The sequence below is a fragment of the Lasioglossum baleicum genome, chromosome 16 (genome assembly GCF_051020765.1).
Source record: "Lasioglossum baleicum chromosome 16, iyLasBale1, whole genome shotgun sequence".
Lineage (NCBI taxonomy): Eukaryota > Metazoa > Arthropoda > Insecta > Hymenoptera > Halictidae > Lasioglossum > Lasioglossum baleicum.
The window spans coordinates 7,512,964-7,536,458 of NC_134944.1; the positions used below are offsets into that span (position 1 = coordinate 7,512,964).

Here is a 23,495-nt window from a genome sequence, read left to right on the forward strand (position 1 = left end):
ATATTCTTTCTGGCACCGACGAGATGTAATTCGTCTGTGATTTGGTGCAGAATGTAACAATTCATCATAATAAATATGGTTTTGTGACGGTTTGCTTCCTCACCGACGACACCGACGAAATACCGAAAGGAAAGTGACGTTACCATCGCAATATCTCTGTCGATAAGTTATCTGGGTTAAACATCCGTATGTCGGTCAAATAGAATAGATTTCCCACAGGGATCTTTGCCGACGAGAAAATTTCTTAAATTTCTTTCTCGTCGGTGGTGTTACTTTCTACCTTACCAGGTTTACGTGTTACCAGCCAGCAGTTTGAGCGTTTCACCGCTACATGAAATAGCGGTGTACGGACACTTGAACGGAGCAAATGATTCTTGCCAGAATGTGCAAGGAGTCTTATGGAAAAATTGGCACGGATCAATCGCGATTGCATCGAAGCATGCAATTGATATTTGATCAACGATAAATCAATTTTGTTCTACAAGATCAATACTGTTCAACGAGCTACATATCTCGTCTAATGTTTATAGAAGTTAAAAGTCGTCGTACCTTCGGTCAACTAAACAATTGATCTTGCGTACACAATGGACGAGGGAGGCCGGTCGCGAAGCGTATCATCGAGATTACGAGCAATACGATAGCCGCTATCACGTGTGTATCACTATCGTCCACGTGCGGCACGTGTCGATCAACATGTTTGCCGGCATATACCGCGTCTCGTTCAACAGGAATTTTCAACAATATTATCCAGCGAATGCCGAAAGAAATCCGTGTCAACAACGTTTGCTCAATAGAAATTACCTCCTAAAACAAGAAAACGAAATCTCTCGACGCTCAGTATCAGGACGTACAAGTATACTGTATTGAAAATAACAAAAACAATGAACATCAAATTAAATCTGATGGAAATATCGACTGGCGGGGAAGTAAGAAATTTCAATAATATTATCCAGCGAATGCCGAAACAAAATCGAGTCAACAACGTTTGCCGAATAGAACTAACCTAAAAAAAGAAAACGAAATCTCTCGACGCGCAGTATCAGAACGTATTTACAAGTATACTGTATTGAAAATAACAAAAAAACAATAAAAATCAAATTAAATCTGGTGTAAATAGCGACTGACAGGAAAATAAGAATTTTCAAGAATATTATCCAACGAAAATGCCGAAACAAGATCGAGTCAACAACGTTTGCCGAATAGAAATATAACCTAAAAAAAAGAAAACGAAATCTCTCGATACTAACGTACAAATCTGCCGTAATGAAAATATTAAAAATAGTAAAAAGCAAATTAAATCTGGTGGAAATATCGACTGGCAGGGAAGTAAGAAATTTCAATAATATTATTCAGCGAATGCCGAAACAAAATCGAGTCAACAACGTTTGCCGAATAGAAATAACCTAAAAAAAGAAAACGAAATCTTTCAACGCTCATTGTCAGTATCAGAACGTACAAGTATACTGTATTGAAAATAACAAAAAAACAATAAAAATCAAATTAAATCTGGTGGAAATAGCGACTGACCGGATAATAAGAATTTTCAAGAATATTATCCAACGAAAATGCCGAAACAAAATCGAGTCAACAACGTTTGCCGAATAGAAATAACCTAAAAAAAGAAAACGAAATCTTTCAACGCTCAGTATCAGAATGTACAAATCTAACAAATAAATAAATATATTGTATAAATCAAAATAAAATTATATCTGTGTGTGTGGCGGGGAAATAGCGACGCGCGACACCGAACGATATCTCCGACAATAACAATTAGCGGCGTACCGTATCGCGTTATCTCCGCCTCTTCAACATTGTTCATTATTTCTGTCGTTCGCCCGTTATCTCCTTTTTACGTAAAACTAATCTAAAGCATGTTATTCAATACGGCGATATTCTAATTTTACTTTAAGTACCGATTTCATTATACGGTGGACCACGGTAATACTCGGACACTCTTAAAAGAACGATAACTTTTTTAGTAACAGATCATACGACTTGAATTTTTTTTAGACGTTAGAACAATTAATTTACTACACGACGTGAAAATGAAATTTTGAAAGAATTACGATTCGTCGGAATTATAGAGAAACTTTTTGACCGGGGTCTATATTGAAAATTTAAAAAATACATTTTGTGTAGATCGTTGTCGATTAAAAATGGTATAAATGGAAGTTTTTCACTATTTTCAGCCTACAACTGAAATATTCCTGTAGTTTTTTCCGCTTCTACCAATTTTTATGAAATTTTCGGAATATGCATAATTGACACAGATCTACGAAACGTATTTTTTAAATTTTCCAAATTGGCCCACATAAAAAGGTTGTAAACAACTTTTATTATTTTCTGTTTAATTCCGACCAATTGCAATCTTCTCAAAATTTCCTTTTCACGTCATGTAGCAAACTAATTGTTCCAACTTCTAAAAAACCATCCAAGTCGTATGATCCGATATTAAAAAAGTGATCGCCCTTTTCAAACTATCCGAATATTACTGTGGCTCGTTTAGAATTAGAGAATTTCGAATTAGAGTTGCAAAGTCAACTTTCTAACTTTCTTGCAGTTCCCGTTGCAGACTCGTTCGGATTTCAACTATGCTCGCTCGGCGACGACGTTTCGCCGCGATAACGCCGCTAAACAAAAACCAACTCAGATAATAATACTAATGGAAAACTACCGAGCGGCCCGTGTGCAAAATAGAAACGGTTCTAATTGACTAGATTACCGAGCACCAATTTTCAAAGAACAAAACTGTAAATTTTCCACAACGTAAGGTTTCAATTTTCCGAGCACGTGTGCGCGTCCTGCCGAGGACGCCATCTTGGCTCGGGAACAGCGTGGAAAGAAAGTAGCGTGGCGATCATTCATTCGAATTATTTACGCTAATACGGCGCGATAATTTATCAATGACGACGATAACCGGGAACGAGGTCAGGAAACTTTCCACGAGAGATCCTCGCCGGAAATGAGTTCGCCATTTTCGCGGGAGTTTGTTGCTAGCAAATCCTGCGATCGACACGTTACACTCCAATTTTCCTTGTTTATTTATCGTTGTTCAGCTTTCGACGGTGCCCGTTGAACGTTGAACAGTTTATAATCGCCGAACGAATAAACACGCTTTCGGAAAAAATGATTTATCAAGATCCATTAAGTCTCGTTAATTAATTGGTATCTTGTAACTTTTTCCCCTCGATTCATGCTCCCACCCCTCGTCTGACGACTCTGCTCTGGTGTTCTAATTTTAAGTCAGTCGATTTATTGAATTTAGATTATTAGACTGCGGATCTTTATGGAAAATAAAAATTGTCTGCATCGACTGCGGGAAATAGAAACTAAATTGAATTTCCTCCCTTAACCTGTTGCCGTACCTTTTCTTTTACAGTGACAGTGATTTAGAACGTCTTTTCCCGAAAAATGTCGTAGAAGAGAAGAGAAAATTTATATTTTTTGTAAGGCTACATTTAGTTTAATGCTTAAATATTGATTGTAGACGAGTCAAATTTTATTTTATCTAAAAAGAAACGTGTAGCATTCATATTTGTTAAATACGGTAAAATACGGCGAGGGGTTAATGATTTTAATAGAGAAATCATATGTATATTGGCATCTTCAATTTATTTAATTTTACAATAATTTTGAAATTTACCTACTCAATTTTCCTATAAATGCATAAAGATCCTCAGTCTATAGATTATATTATCAATGCTTGATATTTGGTTCCGCGTGCAGGCACAGCTTACTTCACCTGGCTCCAAAATGGCGTCCGATGCATTTATATATTTGTTTCTTGAATGCCTCTATAAGGTAAAATCACGAATAATTTCCCTATGCAAAATAAAAATTGTCTGCAACGACTGCAAGAAATAGTAACTAAATTGAATGTTATTTCCTCCCTTAACGATTTTAATAGAGGAGGAATCGTATATTGGCATCTTTATTTTTAAAAATTTTGGAACAATCATGAATTTCATCTACTCAATTCTCCTATAAATGCATAAAGATCCTCAGTCTATAGATTATATTATCAATGCTTGATATTTGGTCCGGCGTGCAGGCACACCTTTTCACCTGGCTCCAAAATGGCGTCCGATGCATTTATATATTTGTTTCAGAATGCCTCTATAAGGTAAAAGCATGAATAATTTTAACGATAATAACTGCGGATCTTTATGCAAAATAAAGATTGTCTGTAACGACTGAAATAGAAACTAAATTGAATGTTATTTCCTCCCTTAACGATTTTAATAGAGGAGGAATCGTATATTGGCATCTTTATTTTTAAAAATTTTGGAACAATCATGAATTTCATCTACTCAATTCTCCTATAAATGCATAAAAATCCGCAGTCCACTAATAACAGTTCGAAATAATCATATGAATCAGTGTCGCAAATAGATTGCGGATCGTGGGAAGCAGGAATAACATAAAAACCGATTTCATCCCTTAACGATTTTGTTATATTAACACTTTACCTACCGGAATCCTATTAATAGGATTTTCAATAATTGTGCTGTACCAAAAGAAAGGATAGAAATTTTCTTTTACATTGCAATCTTAAATGAAACTATTAGACGATATTACCGAGGGTGACTTGTTAGTTCACAATGAAAATTGCTGTTGCTATTGAAGGTTCCATTAAAAAGTGTTTAGCCATGGACTTTTCAAAATTAAGCAATAATCACCGGTCGGTGTCAAAAGCAACAATACAACATTCTTGAATTTGTTCATCGACTACTGTGTTATATTTTACTCAACCAATTTCGTCGTAACTACATAAAGCTCCGCAGTCTAGTCATAAATCATCACTGATTGCTTCGAATAGGAGCATCATCATAGAATAGATAAATTGAATAGACGAAGCTTGAAACGAAGTTGGAATATTCAAGATGTTCAAAGATGTTCAAAGACATTAAAATGACTGAGAAAAATTTTTTTTTTAAATGTTAGTCTTTTGATATTGGAGATCTACAGAGTCCAGTGATAAATGTACGATGTTTGCGAAGAATAGATTTTGAGGATGACAGAGAGACGCGTAGCCGTGTATCGACGTCGGAAAAAGCGTCGTTCACGTCGGGGTGGACTCGCTTGTCAGTCACTATGCCAATGTCAGGCGATTATTATACACGAGGTCGCCCTCCTTTGCATGAAACTATGAATAGACGTGCGAGTTTCAGTGACTCTCACGCTCACAGCGACACAGTGCAGCTCGGAAGCAACCCGCGGAACCTGTTCTGTCCATTGGTTCGCTCTCGTAGATCGTAGATCATCGGTGGAACGTGATCAATTTGCGTTTTCCGATCCTCCTCTTCCGCTGACGAACGATCCATCGCTCCCACCACTGGCTCCCAAGGTATACAATGCTTCCTACAACACAACAGTCGACCGCCGAGAGATTGTTCGCGTCGAAACGTTCAAAAATCGCGCGAACGTATCTGATATCAGCGAGATAATGTTCCATGGGGATTATAATTATTGCCGATTTTTATGCCAGAACAATATTTTCGCAGCTGCGAGGAACGAGTGCAGTACTTGATCTAAGAAAAGTCGTCGGGTCCGCGCTGTTTCTTAGATCCTGTGGTTCTATTTTTTCTTTGTGAAATTAGCCGACATCGTAGATCCCACGGTCTCAATAAAATTGTAATTCACCATCCATTTTGCCGCAGGGATCCTCGGAATTGTCAAAATGCAATCTAAAAATTTTTATCAAAATTTGTAGAATGGATCGGCCAAGAAATCCAAAAATGGGGGTTTTACGGTGACAATTAGGGGGGTAGCTCAATTTAAAAGATTCTAAATTAACATTCACTTTATCGCAGCGATCCTCGGTATTGTCAAAATGCAATCTTAAGGTGGCAGGAGCGTTCTAACACAATTTTTAAAGTGGATCGATAAAAAAAACCGAAATGGGGGTTTTTACAGTAACAATCATGGAGAAGAGTGCTTTCACAGCAGCTGCATTTTTCCCTAACGTTATTGAAAGAGGATATACATTTTCATTTAACTTCTGCTTTCTGCAATGAACTCGGAAAATTGTTATTTTGCATAATATAAAAATTCTCTTCTTCGCGAGTGTTCCACGCAGAGATTGTTCATGGTGAGGAGGTTCAAAAATTGTACAAATGTTTTTCGGACCACAGCTGACTATTGATCCTTGAATCGTCCATTTGAATCGAAAGTTATAAAAAGTTGCATTTGAATTACAATCAAAAAGGGTATTTTATGCATTTGTAGTAAAATTGAGAAGATGAAATTGAAAATTGTTGAAAAATTTTTAAAATTGTACATATCAATATATGATTTCTCCTTTATTAAAATCATTAAGGGAAGAAGTAACATTCAATTTAGTTTCTATTTCTTGCAATCGATGCAGACTATTTTTATTTTGCATAAAAAGATCCACTGTCTAATTATATTATAATTTCCAACGAGAAAATTGAGACATGTTAAGAAACGAGTGAAACAAATGACTACATCAAACTTGAATAGACTTAGCCGGGTGGCGAGGGTTTATAAAAAATTGATGCATTGCAAATTTCGTGCTATCTGCTTGTTGTTAAACCTAGTGGACGCGATTGGCATAAATAAACGTCACACGACCGTCACAATGACTGGCTAGAATCAGCAATCCTCTCTCGTCGATCAATTCAACAATTTCCTTGAAATCATCTCAAGGATGTTTTTCAGAACGATATAAAATCATGGCCGGCGTGTGCGTGCACAGAAATCAATCACGCCTCGAGTATTTGTCAATGATAGCGTGTGCAATGTGCATGCGTACGTGCATAATCGTTTGTCTCGGTCACGTTCCGCTCACGCTCGTCTCGAGACGAAAGTAGAGAGTCGCTAGATTAAATTCCCCCACTCTGATTTCCCCCTCCACGACGCCATTTCCCCTACTTCCGCCGCAGTAGGGTCACGTGACGCGTTCCATCTCTGTCGCGCATGCGTGCGGTACCGGCAGAGAAGGGGTATCTTTTTTCCCTCGATTCCTTCCCTCATCTGGCGACACTAGACGGTTCAAACTTCCCTCGAAGTGTGAACGGCCGGAAGCCTCGAATTCGCGTAATCTCTTCACGCTGACGCACAAAGGAGATTATCCAAGGAAAAATGCAGATCGAAGAGAACTAGAACCGGTTCCCGTCGAGCGATTCTGGGTCGCGCGCGATACCGCTATCGCGAGTTTCCGAAAAAGATCCAGAAAAGTACGAACTATGCGGCTGGCTGGCGTGATTGCGCCGGCGGCGGCTGTTTGTCAATCCAGCGAGGCTAATCGGATTTATGATCGTCACTGAAATCAGCACGCCCACGTAAATCACTCGAAAAATAATCGTATCGCGCGGTGAAGATAAAAATCCTTGTTTTGCTGGCGAATCTTTCTCGATCCGCAGAGATCGCTTCGTCGCGTCGTCTCGATCCTCGCGATCGGCGCGCTGAGGTAAAAAATAGCTAGCTAAACTGAACTATTCTCAATTTGTTTAGGGAACTGAATAAAACTGCTCGGGAAATGTTCAATAAAAATATGCACAGTCAGTTTCATAATAGATGGCGCGCAGTTGAAATTAAAATACCTTCTTTTATCAATGTAATTCTATTTTTTTAATGAGCTAGATATGTAGATCTAGTGTTGCCAGAAATGCAATGAAAATTTTGGGAAAATTGCACCTAGTCCGAAATAGTAAAAATTACTTTCGACAAATTTGTTATTTGCGACTGCAGCGATAATTTAAACATCTAAAATAATTTTGAAATTTTGCGAATCAAAGGTGTTGAATTAAGAATTAATTTTTCGACAGCGATTTTTCTTCAGCTAGGGAGTCTGCTTTTTGACCACTACGACGGTGAAGAAATTTCGATTTCAAGAATCGAAAATTTTCAATGAAAAATTAATTTTTCTGCATTACCAATTTTTGGTTTAGCTAATGCTTTTTAAAGTTTAATTGAAACTGTTCGATTCAAAATGAATTTTTCTGCATTACCAATTTTTCGTTCAGCTTGGGATCTGCTTTTTAACCATTGTGATCGCGCAGAAACTGTTTATTTTGCAAATATAATTTAGCGAATTGAAACTGTTCAATTAAAAATGAATTTTTCTGCACCACCAATCTTTCGTTCAGGTAGGGAGTCTGTTTTTTAATTCCTGTGGCGGTGCAGAAAATGTTTATATTTGCAAATATAATTTTGCGAATTGAAACTGTTCAATTGAAAATTAATTTTTCTACATTGCCAATTTTTCGTTCAGCTAGCGAGTCTGTTTTTAACCCCAGTTATGGCGCAGAAAATGTTTATTTTGCAAATATAATTTTATGAATTAAAACTGTTCAATTAAAAATGAATGCCTCTAAATTTTAACCTCACTGAAATTGTACAATAAGATGAAAGCTTCGAGTAAATTGGCAATTGTTAACAACATTACGGATGAAACAAGCGAACGAAAGAGGTGTCGCTTGGCGAGCACCGCGCAAAATAGTCATTCAACGTCACACCGCAGTCATCTACGCAGTGATCATAGTGTTCACGGTCACCGGGGCCGTTCTATGTATTTCTAAATAGTTCCTGGTTCGCTGTGAATTGTAAATCATTCGGACTCTACATGCTTTTTGTTTTTGGTTTTCCACCGTTGTACAAAACGTTGATGTATCTTGATAAGCGAAATATTTTCCTTACCAGCTGTTTTGCATCCGCTTCCTCTGTACGACGCGCGAAACTACGGTTGCGACACACGATGCATTATTTGCGATCATGGTAGCGCGCCGACACTTGATCCAAGCGGAGAGACGAGCGTCGGGTATTGCTTAACGAGCAATCAATGGACTGCGATTTTTTTTGTATTCGCACCGCGAACGATTGTTTAAGACAGCGGCTCTCAATCGATCGGGGAACGACGTTGTCTCTGTGTGGAAAATTATTTACAGATTTATAGGAAAATATAATTTATAGATTTATAGAAAAAATAATTTTAGATTTTGTTGAGCGTAATAATTTTGGAGAAATAATATATGATCCAGGACAGTGATTAGGGGTGATCAACTAAGGTAGATGAGAATTAGACGATTTTTAAAGTGGACCGATCAAAAAATCGAAAAAGGGAGTTCGAAGCAACAATGAGGAGGGTAGGTCGATTAACAAAATTGTAATTTTGCATTCACTTTGTCACAGCGATCCTGGGAATTGTCAAAATGTTTAAGGTGGCAGGAGCATTCTAACAGAACTTTTAAAGGGGATCGGCCAGAAAATTGTGGAAGGGTGGTTTCACAGCAGCAATCAAAGGGTGGTTCAATTAACAAAATTATAAATTAACGTACACGGAGGTCCTAAAAATTGTCAAATTACAATCTCAAAGTAGGAGAAGGAGGAGAACCTCAACCTAGGACGATTTTTAAAGTGGGTCGGTCAAAAAATCCAAAAAATGTTCATAGCAACAATGAGGGGGGAGGTTGAATTAATAAAATTGCAAATCAGCATTCACTTTACCACAGCAATCCTGGAAATGGTCAAAATAGCAAGAGCGTTCTAAGAAGATTTTTAAAATGAATCTTTCAAACAATTCAAAATAGGGGCATTCACAGCATCAATCGGGGGGGGGGGGGTGAATCAATTAACAAAATTATAAATTAACGTCCACGGAGGTCCTAAAAATTGTCAAATTACAATCTCAAAGTAGCTGAAGCGTCCTAGGACGATTTTTAAAGTGGTTCGGACAGAAACTCCAAAAGGGGGATTTCATAATAACAATGAAGGGGAGGTTGGATTAATAAAATTGCAAATGAAAATTCATTTTGCCACTGCAATCCTGGAAATTATCGAAATAGCAGGAGCGTTCTAAGGAGATTTTCAAAGTCAATCGTTCAAACACTTCAAAATGGGGGTTTTCATAGCAACAATCACGGGGGTAGTTCAATAAACAAAATTGAAAATTAACATTCACTCATCCACGGAGGTTCTACAAATTCAGGAGCAGGAGCTACCTAGGATTTTCGAAGTGGATCGGCCAGTAAATCGTAAAAAATTATGATCTCGAGCGGCGGCGGAGTCGAAAAATCGTTCGATCGGTCAACAATCGATCGCGGCCGCGATTACGTTGTCGGGGGCGGGGGTACGATGGAGCTCTGTTATCAGTCTGGAGTGGGACAAAAATCATTCTAATATCTCATTAGGGCGAAGAGGACAGTGCGCGCGCAGTGTCCCCCGCTTTTCTTCCCGACAATCGGCAAGCTCTATATATGACGTCACGTCGGAGTAGGTCGTGGCACTCAGCTGACGGCTGCATTCAGAAGTCGAGGAACCGTGACTTACGATTACACACGAGTTCAGGTACGATCGAGCTGACTCTACTCTTCCTTCCGGATTCCGGCTTCCGACTTTCGACTTCCGGTTTACGACTCGCGGACGACGCATCCCGTCGATCTCGCTCACTTCGCGATTGCGTAATCGATCTTTCTCTCGATTCTCATATTTACACGTCCGAAACTGTTCATTTTTAAACCGATCGCGAGTCGACTAGAATCTTCGTTTCTTCGCGAATGTGTCGAGTGTTTCCAAACTGTTCGCTTAACGTTCTATTTCGTAATCGAAACCGCCAGAGGAGTCTCCAATATAGCTGGTAAAACATTATTTATTTATTATTCAACGCACAATATATTGCATAATGTTCTTCTTCAATCTTATAATACTTACATGTATATTAGTGACATAATAGATTCGAATTGTAATGGTTAAAATCTTTTTCTTCGATCGCGTATAAATTCGAGATTTCGTTTCGTGTTATTCGTTGGAGGGATTTTAAGGGATTCATTTTATTTATTTGATGTTTGTTAGACAAACTGTGTGGATACATTGGTTTTCTTGTCATCTTCTCTTTCCATTCGACGAGGTGCGCGTATCAATTCGAGATTACATTTCGTGGTATTTGTTGGAGGAATTTTGAGGGATTCATTTTATTTATTTAATGTTTGTTAGACAAACTGTGTGGATACATTGGTTTTCTTGTCATCTTCTCTTTCCATTCGACGAGGAGCGCGTATCAATTCGAGATTACATTTCGTGGTATTTGTTGGAGGAATTTTGAGGGATTCATTTTATTTATTTAATGTTTGTTAGACAAACTGTGTGGATACATTGGTTTTCTTGTCATCTTCTCTTTCCATTCGACGAGGAGCGCGTATCAATTCGAGATTACATTTCGTGTTATTTGTTGGAGGGATTTTAAGGGATTCATTTTATTTATTTGATGTTTGTCAGACAAACTGTGTGGATGGATTGTTTTTCTTACCATTTTATCTTTCAATTCGACGAGGAGCAAATCAAATTTGCAATTTCTCCTGCCGTTAAATTCCTTGCGAAACGTCCCGCGTACAAAATGGCTGGTCGTAGTCTTCGTTGAAACGTCCTAATCCCACCGGCCAGGGAAGTGTGTATATAATTTTACTTCTAAATTAACGTCGACCGGATTCTCGTCATCGTTTTGCAACACGTGCTGCGCGATTTCGTAACGAGACGGTCGCTAGATGAATACTGTCGAAAGCTCGGAGTCGGGTCGGGTTATAATTAAACCGTCGTTATCGTTTTCATAAACAGATATGATTGGGGGCCAGCTATTAGCAACAACAACCGTTGCAAAATCGTTTTATCGATGACGTTATCTCTCGGCGGTCTTCTAGCCGGAATCTATGCGCGACTAGCACTTAGCCTACCGACCATTAAAAGTGACTGATGTGTATAGAATTATAAAAATAACGAGATTAAATTTATTTATATTTTGTGCGATTTTTACTGTAATACAGTTAGGAGCATAACTGATGACTAGACTGCGGATCTTTATGCAAAATAAACATTTTCTGCCTGAATTGCAATAATCTGGAGTGAAATAGACATTTATTTTCTTTTTTAATATGATTAACAAGCTGAAAATAATATAACAGTAGTTTTAAATTCGTCTAATGTTTTTGCTATTTTAAATTGCACCTACTCATTTTTGTTATAAATCTACAAAATCCGCTGTCTACCGATCACACACACTTTTTAATCGGAATAACTTTTTTTTAATGGAACGACTTCAATTTCTATGTAAGGCTAGAAGAATTAGTTTAGTGAATGTGGTAAAAATTGCAATTTTTCAAGATTTTAGGCTCTTTTTACCACTTCTGATCGTTTCTAACTCGTAAACCAATTTTAATGTAATTTTCCAAACGTATATAATTTATACGAGTTGACCAAACATATTTTTCAAATTTTCGTTATTGGCCCAACTAAAAAAGTTGTAAAAATTGATTTTTACGATTGTTTTTCACAGTTCCGACCAAATGCATTTTTTCAACATATTTTTTAGACGTCATTTGCTAAACTAATTGTTCTAGCCTTACAGAGAAATTGAAGTCGTTTGGTCCATTCATAAAAAGTCAGTGGCGGATCTAACGGTAAGCGGACTAAGCGGCCGCGTGGGGCCCCTGGATACCTTAGGGCCCAGAATTTTAAATAAGTTTATGAATTTTTAAATAAATTTATTTAACGTGTAACGCTATGAAAATTTCCATTACTTTTCTTTTTTGTTAATAAGATTGAGAGAGTTTTCTCGCAACATCTATTTCTGACTTGAGTTTGAGGGCCCCAAAATTTTTACCGCTCGGGTCCTCCACTTGATTTGAGTCGCCACTGTAAAAAATTATTCTGATTTAAAGTGTGTGGAAACAGCTATGCTGCTAACTTTATACTGAAATCTAAAACTATATTCAATAAATTCCCATGAAAATACCTTCACAATTTCAATAATTGTCAAATAAAAAATGTAAAATGGGTTATTTGACCCCTCGCGGCAGGTTTAGTGTTAAATATTTTCTGTGATACGACAAAAAGGAAGAAGGTAGAAAGGTCGAATCTATCGAACGGTCGAGATATCGAAAGTTAGCTCCTAATGAGACACACGGTATCTGGCCGGGAAGAGATACGATACTTTCCTATAAACGCGATTTATCTCGAGGCATGGGGACTACGGACGAATCACGTGCACTTATCGGGCCTCGGAAAATTTTACTTGTCCCATGGGCAACGGAGCTGATACCCCGTGCTTCCCCCCCCCCCCAAACAGATTACACTGTCCAACCGAAACAATTTTTCCCCGTTTCCATAACCGACCGACGATTTTCACCGATTTTTATTTCACGACTTTCAATGAAAATGCCAGATTTTTAAGTTTGGCAATTTTTCCGGTTTCGATCGTTACAGCTACGTTAACGATTTTTACGCAGAACGATTCCGTGCACTCTCCCGCATACAACCATATATTTTTTAATAGCTTTATCAACGTTTAAACAATTTTAAACGATTTTATAGTTAACCATTCTCCTACTTGCTCTGAAAATTAAAGGTTCTCTGTGAACAAGAAATTTTTCTTGATACGAACACAATTTTATAAAATTATATATAGTCGTCTGTATTTTCAAGATTGTTACTGAATTAATAATAGTGGTCTACAAAATATAGTTTGAAAAATATAGAACAAAATGGAGTAAAGAAGAACTAAGAACTCACAAGAAACTTTTCTTGCTTTAAACAATTTCATAAAATTATATATAGTCGTTTATACCTTCAAAATTGTTGCTAAATTAATAATATTGGTATACCAGAGATAGTATCAAAAATATAGATAGAACAAAATGGAGAGAAGAATTTTACTGTTTAGAAATGTCTCCCTACACAAATTAAAATTTTTCTACGAACTCGCAAGAAACTTTTCTTGCTTTAAACAATTTCATAAAATTATATATAGTCGTTTAAACCTACAACATTGTTACTAAATTAATAATACTGGTCTACCAAACAAAATGGAGCAGAGGATTTTACTGTTTAGAAATGTTTCTCTGAAAATTAAAGGTTTTTTGAGAACTCGCTTCATAAAATTATATATAGTCGTTTAAACCTACAACATTGTTACTAAATTAATAATACTGGTCTACCAAACAAAATGGAGCAGAGGATTTTACTGTTCAGGAATGTTTCTCTGAAAATTAAAGGTTTCTTGAGAACTCACTTCATAAAATACAGTTGTTTACACCTCCACGATTGTTACTAAATTGATGAACGGAGAGAAATGTTGCTCATTTGTTGTTCTCCACATTTCAGAGACCGCGATCATCGGCCATGGCAGAGTCGTTGGAACAAATGCCGAAGTCGGAGACGATTAGGCTTCGGGAGCGGTACATTGGGTAAATATTCACCTAATCGCTTCTCCTACTGGCCGCGTTATCGCTCGCAGTAGCGTTTCCTGCGACGGCGAGTGAGAATGATGGTGTAATGGTTTCACAGGCAAGCGTGCAAATTGTTTTATAAATCGAATCCACTGAAAATCGTCCGAGCCGAGGGCCAGTACATGTTCGACGAGAGGGGGAACCGCTATCTGGACTGCATCAACAATGTTGCACACGGTGAGTGTCCACAAACATTCTTCGAATGCTATAATTCCTAAATTTTATGAATGTATGGAAATTATCAAAATTTAACTTTAGCACTCGAACGATGACTCTGAGAGAGCGAGGCGCCAGTAAAAATTGCTGTAGCACTATTCAAAATATTGTTTACATTATTAGATATTGTAAGAGGTATTATACAAAGAATAGAGAATGGAAATAATGTAGGTCGGAAGAAATGTCTAATTTTCCAGTTAGAACAGCTCCGAATGCAAGATTCAAGTTAAATTGTTATTTAGTTCCTAAGGCGTGGAATAAAAACAATTTTCATCACTAAAATAACATTTAAAATTCTGTGGAAAATCTGACACGAATGCTCCAGGCTCCACGTGCTTGCAAAACCTGGAAAAATTAATCAAACGTGGATCGCAGGGCTCCGTGCGTCGAAATGGCCCCTCGAGAGCTCGAGCACTGCCCCACGGGGCACCCCGACCTCCAATCTTCTCTAGAACTCTCAAAAATCAATGTTTCCAGAATTTAACGTACCAGAAAAATTGTTACTCATCAGCAAAATCATTGAAACTAATTATAACTTACAGTCGGCCATTGTCACCCGTCGGTGGTGCGCGCCGGACAGGAGCAAATGGCGCTGGTGAGCACGAACAATCGTTTCCTGCACGACGACTTGGTGATCTGCGCTCATCAGCTGACCTCATTGCTGCCGGAGCCGCTGTCCGTCTGTTTCCTGGTGAACTCTGGGAGCGAGGCGAACGACCTGGCCCTCCGATTAGCTCAGACGCACACGGGGAACAAGGACATCATCTGTCTCGATCAGTAAGTCCAAAGAAAACTCGATGATTTACGCGCCTCCGCTGGGGAACGCTCGGTCGGGGCCAGTAGGCCACGCCCTCTCGGCGCGGGACACGCCTACCTGGCTCTTCCGACGATTTTCTACTTTCCGATCAGGCCTTGATTGTACAGAGAGCGACGAGCATCGAGACAGGTACAGAATAAATCAAACACATTAACACTAAACCTACCGACCATCAAAAGTGACGGATGTGTTTAGTGTTATAAAAATAACAAGATTAAATTTATTTATTTATATTTTGTGCGATTTTTACTATGATACAGTAGAACCTCGATTATCCGGGCCTCTGACGTTCGAATTCTGTATCGTCTGAATCCTTTCCACGAAGAATTACTTGCACACTTCAATAAGGATTAAGTTCAGCACTGAAACTATGTAATTGTTGTCCGAACAATCATGTTCCACTAATTAGCACGGATAATCGAAGTTCTACTGTATACAGGGTCTTTCAAAATTCCTCAAAACATCCTGAAATTGGAAGTTGCTGACATCATCCGAAGCAACATTTTCCTTTGCAAAAATGGCGTCAGCGGCTTTGGTAAGGAGTTATTAACGAAAACCCGCGGACCAATCAGAGCGCGACTTAGACGCCAGCAGTCGATTGGCCGACTGTGCCAACACGCGTCTAGGTCGCGCTCTGATTGGTCCGCGGTTTTTCGTTAATAACTCCTTAACAAAGCCGCGCACGCAATTTTTGCAAAGGAAAATATTGCTGCAAATGATCTCGGCAACCTCCCATTTCCGGACGTTGAAGGAATTTTGAGACTCCCTGTATATTGGAGTCAAAAAACATATTCAATAAACTCCCACGAAAACACCTCGACAATTCCAATAATTGTCAAATAAAAAATCTAAAATGGGTCCTTTAACCTCTCGTGGTAGGTTTAGTGTTAAATTACATGCAATAAAGCTCTCTGTATAATCACCAGTAGCGTGTTACAACTAGTTGGGGCCTTGGGCAAGATAGAATTTCGAGGCCCCTAACCTCGATTACATAACTTTATGAGAAAAACGTAGAATTTGGAACTTGGTTTGTGTTCGGGGCCCCCTTTTGTTTGGGGGCCAGGGTATTTGTCCTGAGCGTTCCCGAACGGCGGCGGAACGATGTTTCGTTGACAATTAATGCAGTAACAACAGTTTCCGATGAACACGAGGCTCACGGCGAAATTCAGAGAACTCTGTTGTTACCTCGACACTGCCAATCGCAGTCGGACCGAGGCCAGCTGGCTGTAGTCCTCTAGATCTCTCTCTCTCTCACTCTCTGTCTCTGTCTTTCTACCCCTCGCTCACTGTCAAACTGATTTTTGCTGCGCAGAGTGGCGAGGGTTGGTCGCAACGTCCAGTACACACGCCTCCGACTAATCGTGTGGGTTTTCTTTTTGCCTGTTTGCAGCCGCTGAACCGAGAGAACCAAGGGAACCATTGGGAAAAGTCGACGAACAACCACAGAGACAACATAAAGCTATTGTCGTTTTAGGTGCGAACACGAACGACAAGATGGCAGCGACAAAGATACATTGTTGTTATCGATTGTCGGGCGAAGAGGGTGTTGCGAACCGTTTTTTTAATCGGACTAATCGAGCGAGATCGTGAATTTTCGGCGCCCGGGGGTTGTCTCGCGGGACAGAAGACGGGGGATAGCTTTAGTTCGTTTTTGTTGGTCCAGATTTCTGTCCGAGAATACAACGATGGCCTCGCGACGAGGAGGAATAACGATTTTCAGGGGAACGGACGGAAGCGCGAGCACCGCGCGTTTGTTTGTGATTAGGGATAGGGGCGTGGCCCGCTTCAACCTTGTTCTTTCTGGTTCTAGTGCTTATCACGGCCATTTGACCTCGATGATCGATATCTCGCCGTACAAGTTCAACAAACCGAACGGGCCCGGGAAGAAAGACTGGGTTCACGTGGTAAGACCTTCAGCCTTTTCGTCTCAACCTGTGGTGATGTATTGGCCAAGATTTCTCGCGCATGCGCGTACAAAACAGTAACGTAACTATTTGGTTGGCAAAAAAGTCGTTTCGGCATTTTGAGGTGAAATAGATCCGAATCTTTTTATTCGAGCAACGAATTTTAATGAATAAGATATTCTCCCGTTTGTTCGACGATCTTTTGCCAAAAAGATAAACATAAGAAAATATTTTATCGATTAAAGTTCTTCGCTTGAATAAGGAAACAATCTGTGCCGGACAAAAATTCTACGAATTACAGAATATTCGAAAATTCACATGTTATATGTACGTTCATTTTGCACAATCAAATCACAAAAATTTTTAAAAATTATACAGGGTGACCAAGGTACCCTATTTTATCAAGAATTTTACTTTACTGATGCTGGAATCATCGCGCATCCGCGAGAAAACTTGGCAAATATCTCAGCACTGATCTCAACCTGTGCACGTGTACTCTAAAACAGTGCTGGACTCGGTTGGAAGCTTGCTTCCCCCACCATCCTCTCTTCTCCATGGCAACCGCGCCTACTGGAGGGGGACGCTTAACGCTAAACCTACCACTGTCCGTCAAATGTGACCGGTTTTATATTTTTCATCTTACAATTATTGAAATGATGAAGTTACTTTGCATGGAAAATGATTCGATAAATTCCTTTATCCAAGCACACATTGTAATCAAAATTCCGCGAAATCTAAATAAATAGAGCCTCGTTATTTTTGCAAGCTAAAACAATTTTCCTGAACTCACCTATAAATCTGTTGCAGGCACCGTGCCCGGACGTTTACAGAGGAAAGTATCACGAGACCGACTATCCCGGAGAGGATCTCGGAGTGAAGTATGCGAACGACGTCCGAGACATCTGTCAGAACCTGAAGACACAAGGGAAGGGCGTCTGCGCGTACATCGCTGAGAGCTTGATGTCCGTTGGAGGACAGATCCTGCCCCCACAGAACTACTTCAGGAACGTCTACAGGTATCAATGAACTGTTAATTAATTTTAGAATGATAGACTTAACCTAGACTGCTCATAAATAGACACTGCGGATTTGAAAATTAATACGAAATTGAAAAGTTAACTTTAAGATGTTGAGAAACCTACACTGCTCATTAGTACACTGTTTATTTAAAAATTAATACGAAATTGAAAAGTTAACTTTAAGTTGTTGAGAAACCTAGACTGCTAATCAGTAGATTATGGATTTGGAACTTAATACGAAATTGAAAAGTCAATTTTAAGCTGTTGAAAAACCCAGACTGCTCATCAGTAGATTATGGATTTAAAAATGAATACGAAATTGAAAAGTTAATTTTAAGATGTTGAGAAACCTAGACTGCTCATTAGTACACTGTTTATTTAAACATCAATACGAAATTGAAAAGTCAATTTTAAGCTGTTGAGAAACCCAGACTGCTAATCAGTACAAAGCTTATTTAAAAATGAATACGTTGAATACGAAATTGAAAAGACGCCAGAAAGATTTACCGATATTATTTTCGTGCTTTCAAGATCACTAAAAAAGAAAATATAATTTCATTTAACTTCAGTCTCTTTCGATTTTTATTTCGCATAGAAATATAAATCCGCAGTCTCTCATCAGTTTCATAATAAACAATGGCGGATAATAAGCGAATAAGACCCCGAGTTTCAAATAAATTTATTTAATGTGTAACGGTATGAAATTTATCATTATACACTTTTCTTTTTTGTTGATAATTTTATCAGAGTTTTCTTGCAACTACTATTTTTAACTTGAGTTTGAGGGCCCAAAATTTTTACCGCTCGGGGCGTCCACTTGACTTGAGCCGCCACTTGGTGTAATAAGTATTCATAATAAATAAATAATGAACAAACAATGATATTTTACAGGCACGTTCGAGAACACGGTGGTGTCTGTATTGCAGACGAGGTTCAAGTCGGTTTTGGCAGAGTCGGTAGCCACATGTGGGCGTTCCAGATGTATGGGGAAGATGTCGTACCGGATATCGTCACCGTAGGAAAACCCATGGGCAACGGCCACCCCGTGGCAGCCGTCATCACCACCCCCGCAATCGCTGCCAGCTTCAAGAACACCGGAATCGAGTACTTCAACACGGTAAGTGTTTCAAAATTCAATACTTCAATCTTCCTACCAGGTCATTCGACGCGAGATCTATCATTTTCTAGACGAAGTGGTATAGCAATTTTTCTCAAAATCAACTGTGATGTAGTGCATGCTATATGAGGGGGGGGGGGGATTTAAAATGGCCTATTCACGATCAAGCATGTTGCGCAACAATTATTGTGCAGCATGATGTTACGTAAATCCACATTGTATTAATTAGTCAATCACTATCATTCACGGTCAATCATATTGCGCAATAGGAAGTGTTGCGCAACATGATTGATCGTGAATAGGCCCCTTAAGTAATCGTTTTGCTGATGTCAAATTCGATATCAACGATTGACGATTATCTTCATCAATCGATTGAATCAATCGTCGATTTTTCAACGATTACCTTTTTCAATCGTACACATTAATCAATCAATCTTGATTAAAATTTTTATCGATTAACGCCCAACTCTGAGCCAAGCATGAAACGATGGAAAAAATTTTATTGCGCTGTAAAATTACAGACGAATGTCATGGAAATTTTCAAGGTCACATCGTCAGTGTGAGAATAGAGGCTCGTATCTTCTGAACAAATTTAACACCATGAAATTGATGACTAGACAGTAGACAGCGAATATTTATGCAAAATAAACATTTTCTACCTGATCTGTAACCACAACTGGAGCGACAGAAATTTATTTTCTCTCTTAATATGTTCAACGGGTTGAAAATAATATGACAGTATTTTTAAATTCGTCTAATGTTTTCAATGTTTTAACCCTTAGCCAGTGGCGCATTTCCCTATAGGCAACTTGGGCAAAAGCCCGGGGCCCCAAGCAAAAGGGGGCCCCGAACACAAACCAAGATCCAAGATCCAAATTCTACGTTTTAAAGTCAAGTTATTTAGTTGGGATTGGGGGCCCCGAAATTCTACTTTTCCCAAGACCCCAACTAGTGACATGTAAGGTCCCAACTAGATATAACGCGCTACTGCCCTTAGCACTCCAATGGCGACTCTGAGGCGTCACTAAAAATTGCTGTAGCATTATTCAAAATATTGTTCAGATTATTAAATATATCGGTATCTAATCAATTAGTAAACATTTAGGTATTGTACGAGGTATTTGTACCAATTTCATATATAATACACAAGATTTCAAAAATCATAGGGAATGGAAACATTCTAAATCGAAAGAAATGTTTAATTTTCGAGTTAAAATAGCTTGGAGTACAAAAGGGTTAAATTACACCTACTCATTTTTGTTATAGATGCATAAAATAATTTCGCGTGCAGTGCATCACAGTAGATTTCGATGAAAATCTGTCAACCACTTCAGAAAAAAGAACAATGCAATTTTTTAAAAAAAAGTGACGGTCCAACTTCTAGCCTAATTTGTTATTTTTTAGTATGGCGGAAACCCGGTGTCCTGCGCGATCGCGATCGAAGTGATGAACGTGCTGGAGCGCGAGAACCTCCAGGAGAACGCTTTGCTAGTTGGCAATTACCTGATATCCGAGGTGAGGAAGCTGGCGGAGCGATGGCCGATCATCGGTGACGTGCGGGGCGCAGGATTGTTCGTCGGGATCGAATTGGTCCGAGACAGGATCACGAGGACACCGGCTACGGAAGAGGCTAGGTACGTCGTCGCCAGCATGCGAGACAAGAAGGTCCTGATCAGCAGCGACGGTCCTGACGACAACATTCTCAAGCTGAAGCCGCCGATGGTCTTCTCGATCGAGAACGTGAACCACCTGATGTACTTCCTCGACGTAGTCCTCCAGGAAGTCGACATCGAATTCCAACAGGTAACTTCCCCTCTCAACATCTCTCCGCAATTAATTTACTTCTCGGTTAAACTTCCTCTGTGCTCGATCGAATCCACTCGGAAAGAAAATGGTACTTTGCCAAGTTGGAAGAAAATTTTTGCACTCTCTGGTTCCATCGATGATCACAGTAGGATTAAACGATCTCACTAACACCGAAGTAGAACTGCGTCTTCAGCGAGTGAGTAAACAAAGTTGCGCCACCGACAGGAAGTGAGTTCACATTCTTGTGTAACGGATTGTTGCCGGGCGGATGCGTGAAAGTCCATCGAGTACTGTTACTGTTTTTCTGAATGAAACTGACTGACGGTGCAACTGATTCACGATAGCAACGCGTTCTACAGATAAGCACGCGACATTCAATCTGTCCCGGACACGTGCTGCGTGCAAATACAATTTTAATAATCCCTTCCGGTCCGCAACAATGCTGCGAATACTCAGAACTGACTTGAAATGGACCCGGCAATTTGAAGATCCCTTCGGGCAGGGAAAAATGGCACTTTTTTATAAATGTCTTTTGCTATGGGTAGCAATTTTGAATACTTTCTGCAGTTTCTCGACTTGGAACAATATGTCTAGAATGATCACAACAGGCCTGAGAAGTTTGACTTGGAACAAGGTCTAGAATATTTACAGGGGTCCTACCCCGAATCTACCGAGACAATTTAATTTGAAGGTTTTCTGAGGAAAAATGGCACTTTTCGCTGTATTTTGCACCATCTTGTAATGTTTAGCATTTTGTGCAGATTGAACAGCTTGTTGGACTTGCAAAAATGTCTAGAATATTTTCTGGAGCGAATCTGCCGAGCCAATTTAATTCGAAGCTTGCCACAAGTCGGGGGAAAATGGCACTTTTTACTGCATTTTGCACCGCACTGCGAGTTCGAATATTTTATGCGGTACTAATATCGAGGCCGTTAATGGATTGGAATCGGAACGGCGGTAATTAATTAAACCCCGAATGTTTTCTTGTTGCAGAAATACGAGCCGGTGACGATCATAAAAGCAACGATCTCGCAAATGGATGTGGACGCGGACAGCGGGAACCACACTGCCGGCAAACCTCTTCTTGTCCGTGCAAATTAACAACAAAAAATATATGTATATGTATACGTATACATACATGTAGCATATTTATATATAACCCGCGGTGGTACGTAATTTATAGTATTATTGTTTGCGAAGGATCATTGTTATACGACACCGTTGTATGCGTGTTTATTATTATGTTGTATCAGAACGAAGAACATCGTGTGTACAGAGAGTGCGAGAGAGCGAGCGAGAGAGAGAGAGAGAGAGAGAGAGAGAGAGAGAGAGAAACAGAGCGGGTCGACAAAAGAGACATGTAATTATTAATTAAGACTAACTGTTCGTGAAACCATGAGCATACGAGCTAATGTAAAATATAGTTTAATACATGTTATTTTTCATTATACACGAGATCTCTGTTATTTCGCAATCTTTGCGACTCCTGCGCCCGGATCTCGATCTCGAATGATCGAGACAAGATCCGAATAGAAAGTAGATTAGCTTCCTGTTGGAAAAGCTTTGTAGGCATCATTTGAGAAAATTAATATAAGCAGAAAATATATAGACAACATGTTCCCACGTGCTACATATTTTTTCCAATTTGTTGTCGCGTATTCAACAGGAAAAAGATAGGAGCGCGACGATAACAGGAAATTGTTTCTCGATTTTAGCGGAAGTTTATACAATTTAATTATTATCGTCGCGATCCATGACCCCACGCGCTACCTACGCACGTGGACGACCCTATGACATATGCACAGAGAGTGTATAGTGACCCCCATTAATATTCGGGCACTCTTAAAAACACCATAACTTTTTTAACATTGGAATATACGACTTGAAATTTTTTGAGCTGTTAGAAAATTTTTGAAAAAAACCGCGAGTTGTCGGCATTGCAGAGAAAATACTAAAAGTTGTATTTTTCAAGTTTTTTATGTGGGCTTATATGGAAAATTTAGAACACACGTTTCGTAGATCTAGTATATTTCATGAGAAAACAAGATTTCCATATCGATCGAGATTTTTAACAGTCTACTGCTAGGAAAATTAACAACAATGTGGAAAAACACGGACCATTTACTAGCTAATCGATCATTTTATAACTAATAGATCATCGTCAACATGATAAATTTTAATAAATGGCTATCGACAGGCAAAGGGCAATTTTTACATAATGAAAGTATGCATATTTATAGTGTGGAAAAAGTTACTAGATAAGGAAGAATAACAGAATAGCAATAAACACCTGATAATGGCGCAACTGTTTACAGAACTGTTAAAATTAGATCTGGTTCATAATAGCCAGAGGAAATTTCTAGATCAATTCAGCTTTAT

At 39.0% G+C, this 23,495-nt stretch overlaps 1 protein-coding gene across 3 annotated transcripts; it reads left to right on the forward strand.

Annotated features, from left to right (window-relative positions):
• Positions 1-5,212: 5,212 nt before the first annotated feature.
• Positions 5,213-22,566, forward strand: LOC143216893 (alanine--glyoxylate aminotransferase 2-like). 3 transcript variants are annotated; one of them, XM_076440463.1, is made up of 9 exons: positions 5,213-5,347; positions 14,113-14,195; positions 14,296-14,414; positions 14,996-15,230; positions 17,081-17,174; positions 17,982-18,190; positions 19,085-19,310; positions 20,715-21,113; positions 22,110-22,566. In XM_076440463.1, the coding sequence occupies exons 2-9, from the start codon at positions 14,131-14,133 to the stop codon at positions 22,215-22,217; spliced, it is 1,455 nt and encodes a 484-aa protein (XP_076296578.1). In that variant the 5' UTR covers positions 5,213-5,347; positions 14,113-14,130; the 3' UTR covers positions 22,218-22,566. The 3 variants fall into 3 exon arrangements, with proteins under 3 accessions (XP_076296578.1, XP_076296576.1, XP_076296577.1); XM_076440461.1 differs by lacking the exon at positions 5,213-5,347 and adding an exon at positions 10,170-10,308; XM_076440462.1 differs by lacking the exon at positions 5,213-5,347 and adding an exon at positions 10,321-10,597.
• Positions 22,567-23,495: the final 929 nt, after the last annotated feature.

Bases quoted from the DNA above. Each gene is read 5' to 3' on its own strand.
- LOC143216893 (XM_076440463.1), top strand. From the start codon at position 14,131: ATGGCAGAGTCGTTGGAACAAATGCCGAAGTCGGAGACGATTAGGCTT. The intron at 15,231-17,080 runs GTAAGTCCAAAG...TTCTGGTTCTAG, and splicing joins GACATCATCTGTCTCGATCA to TGCTTATCACGGCCATTTGA. The intron at 19,311-20,714 runs GTAAGTGTTTCA...GTTATTTTTTAG, and splicing joins GAATCGAGTACTTCAACACG to TATGGCGGAAACCCGGTGTC.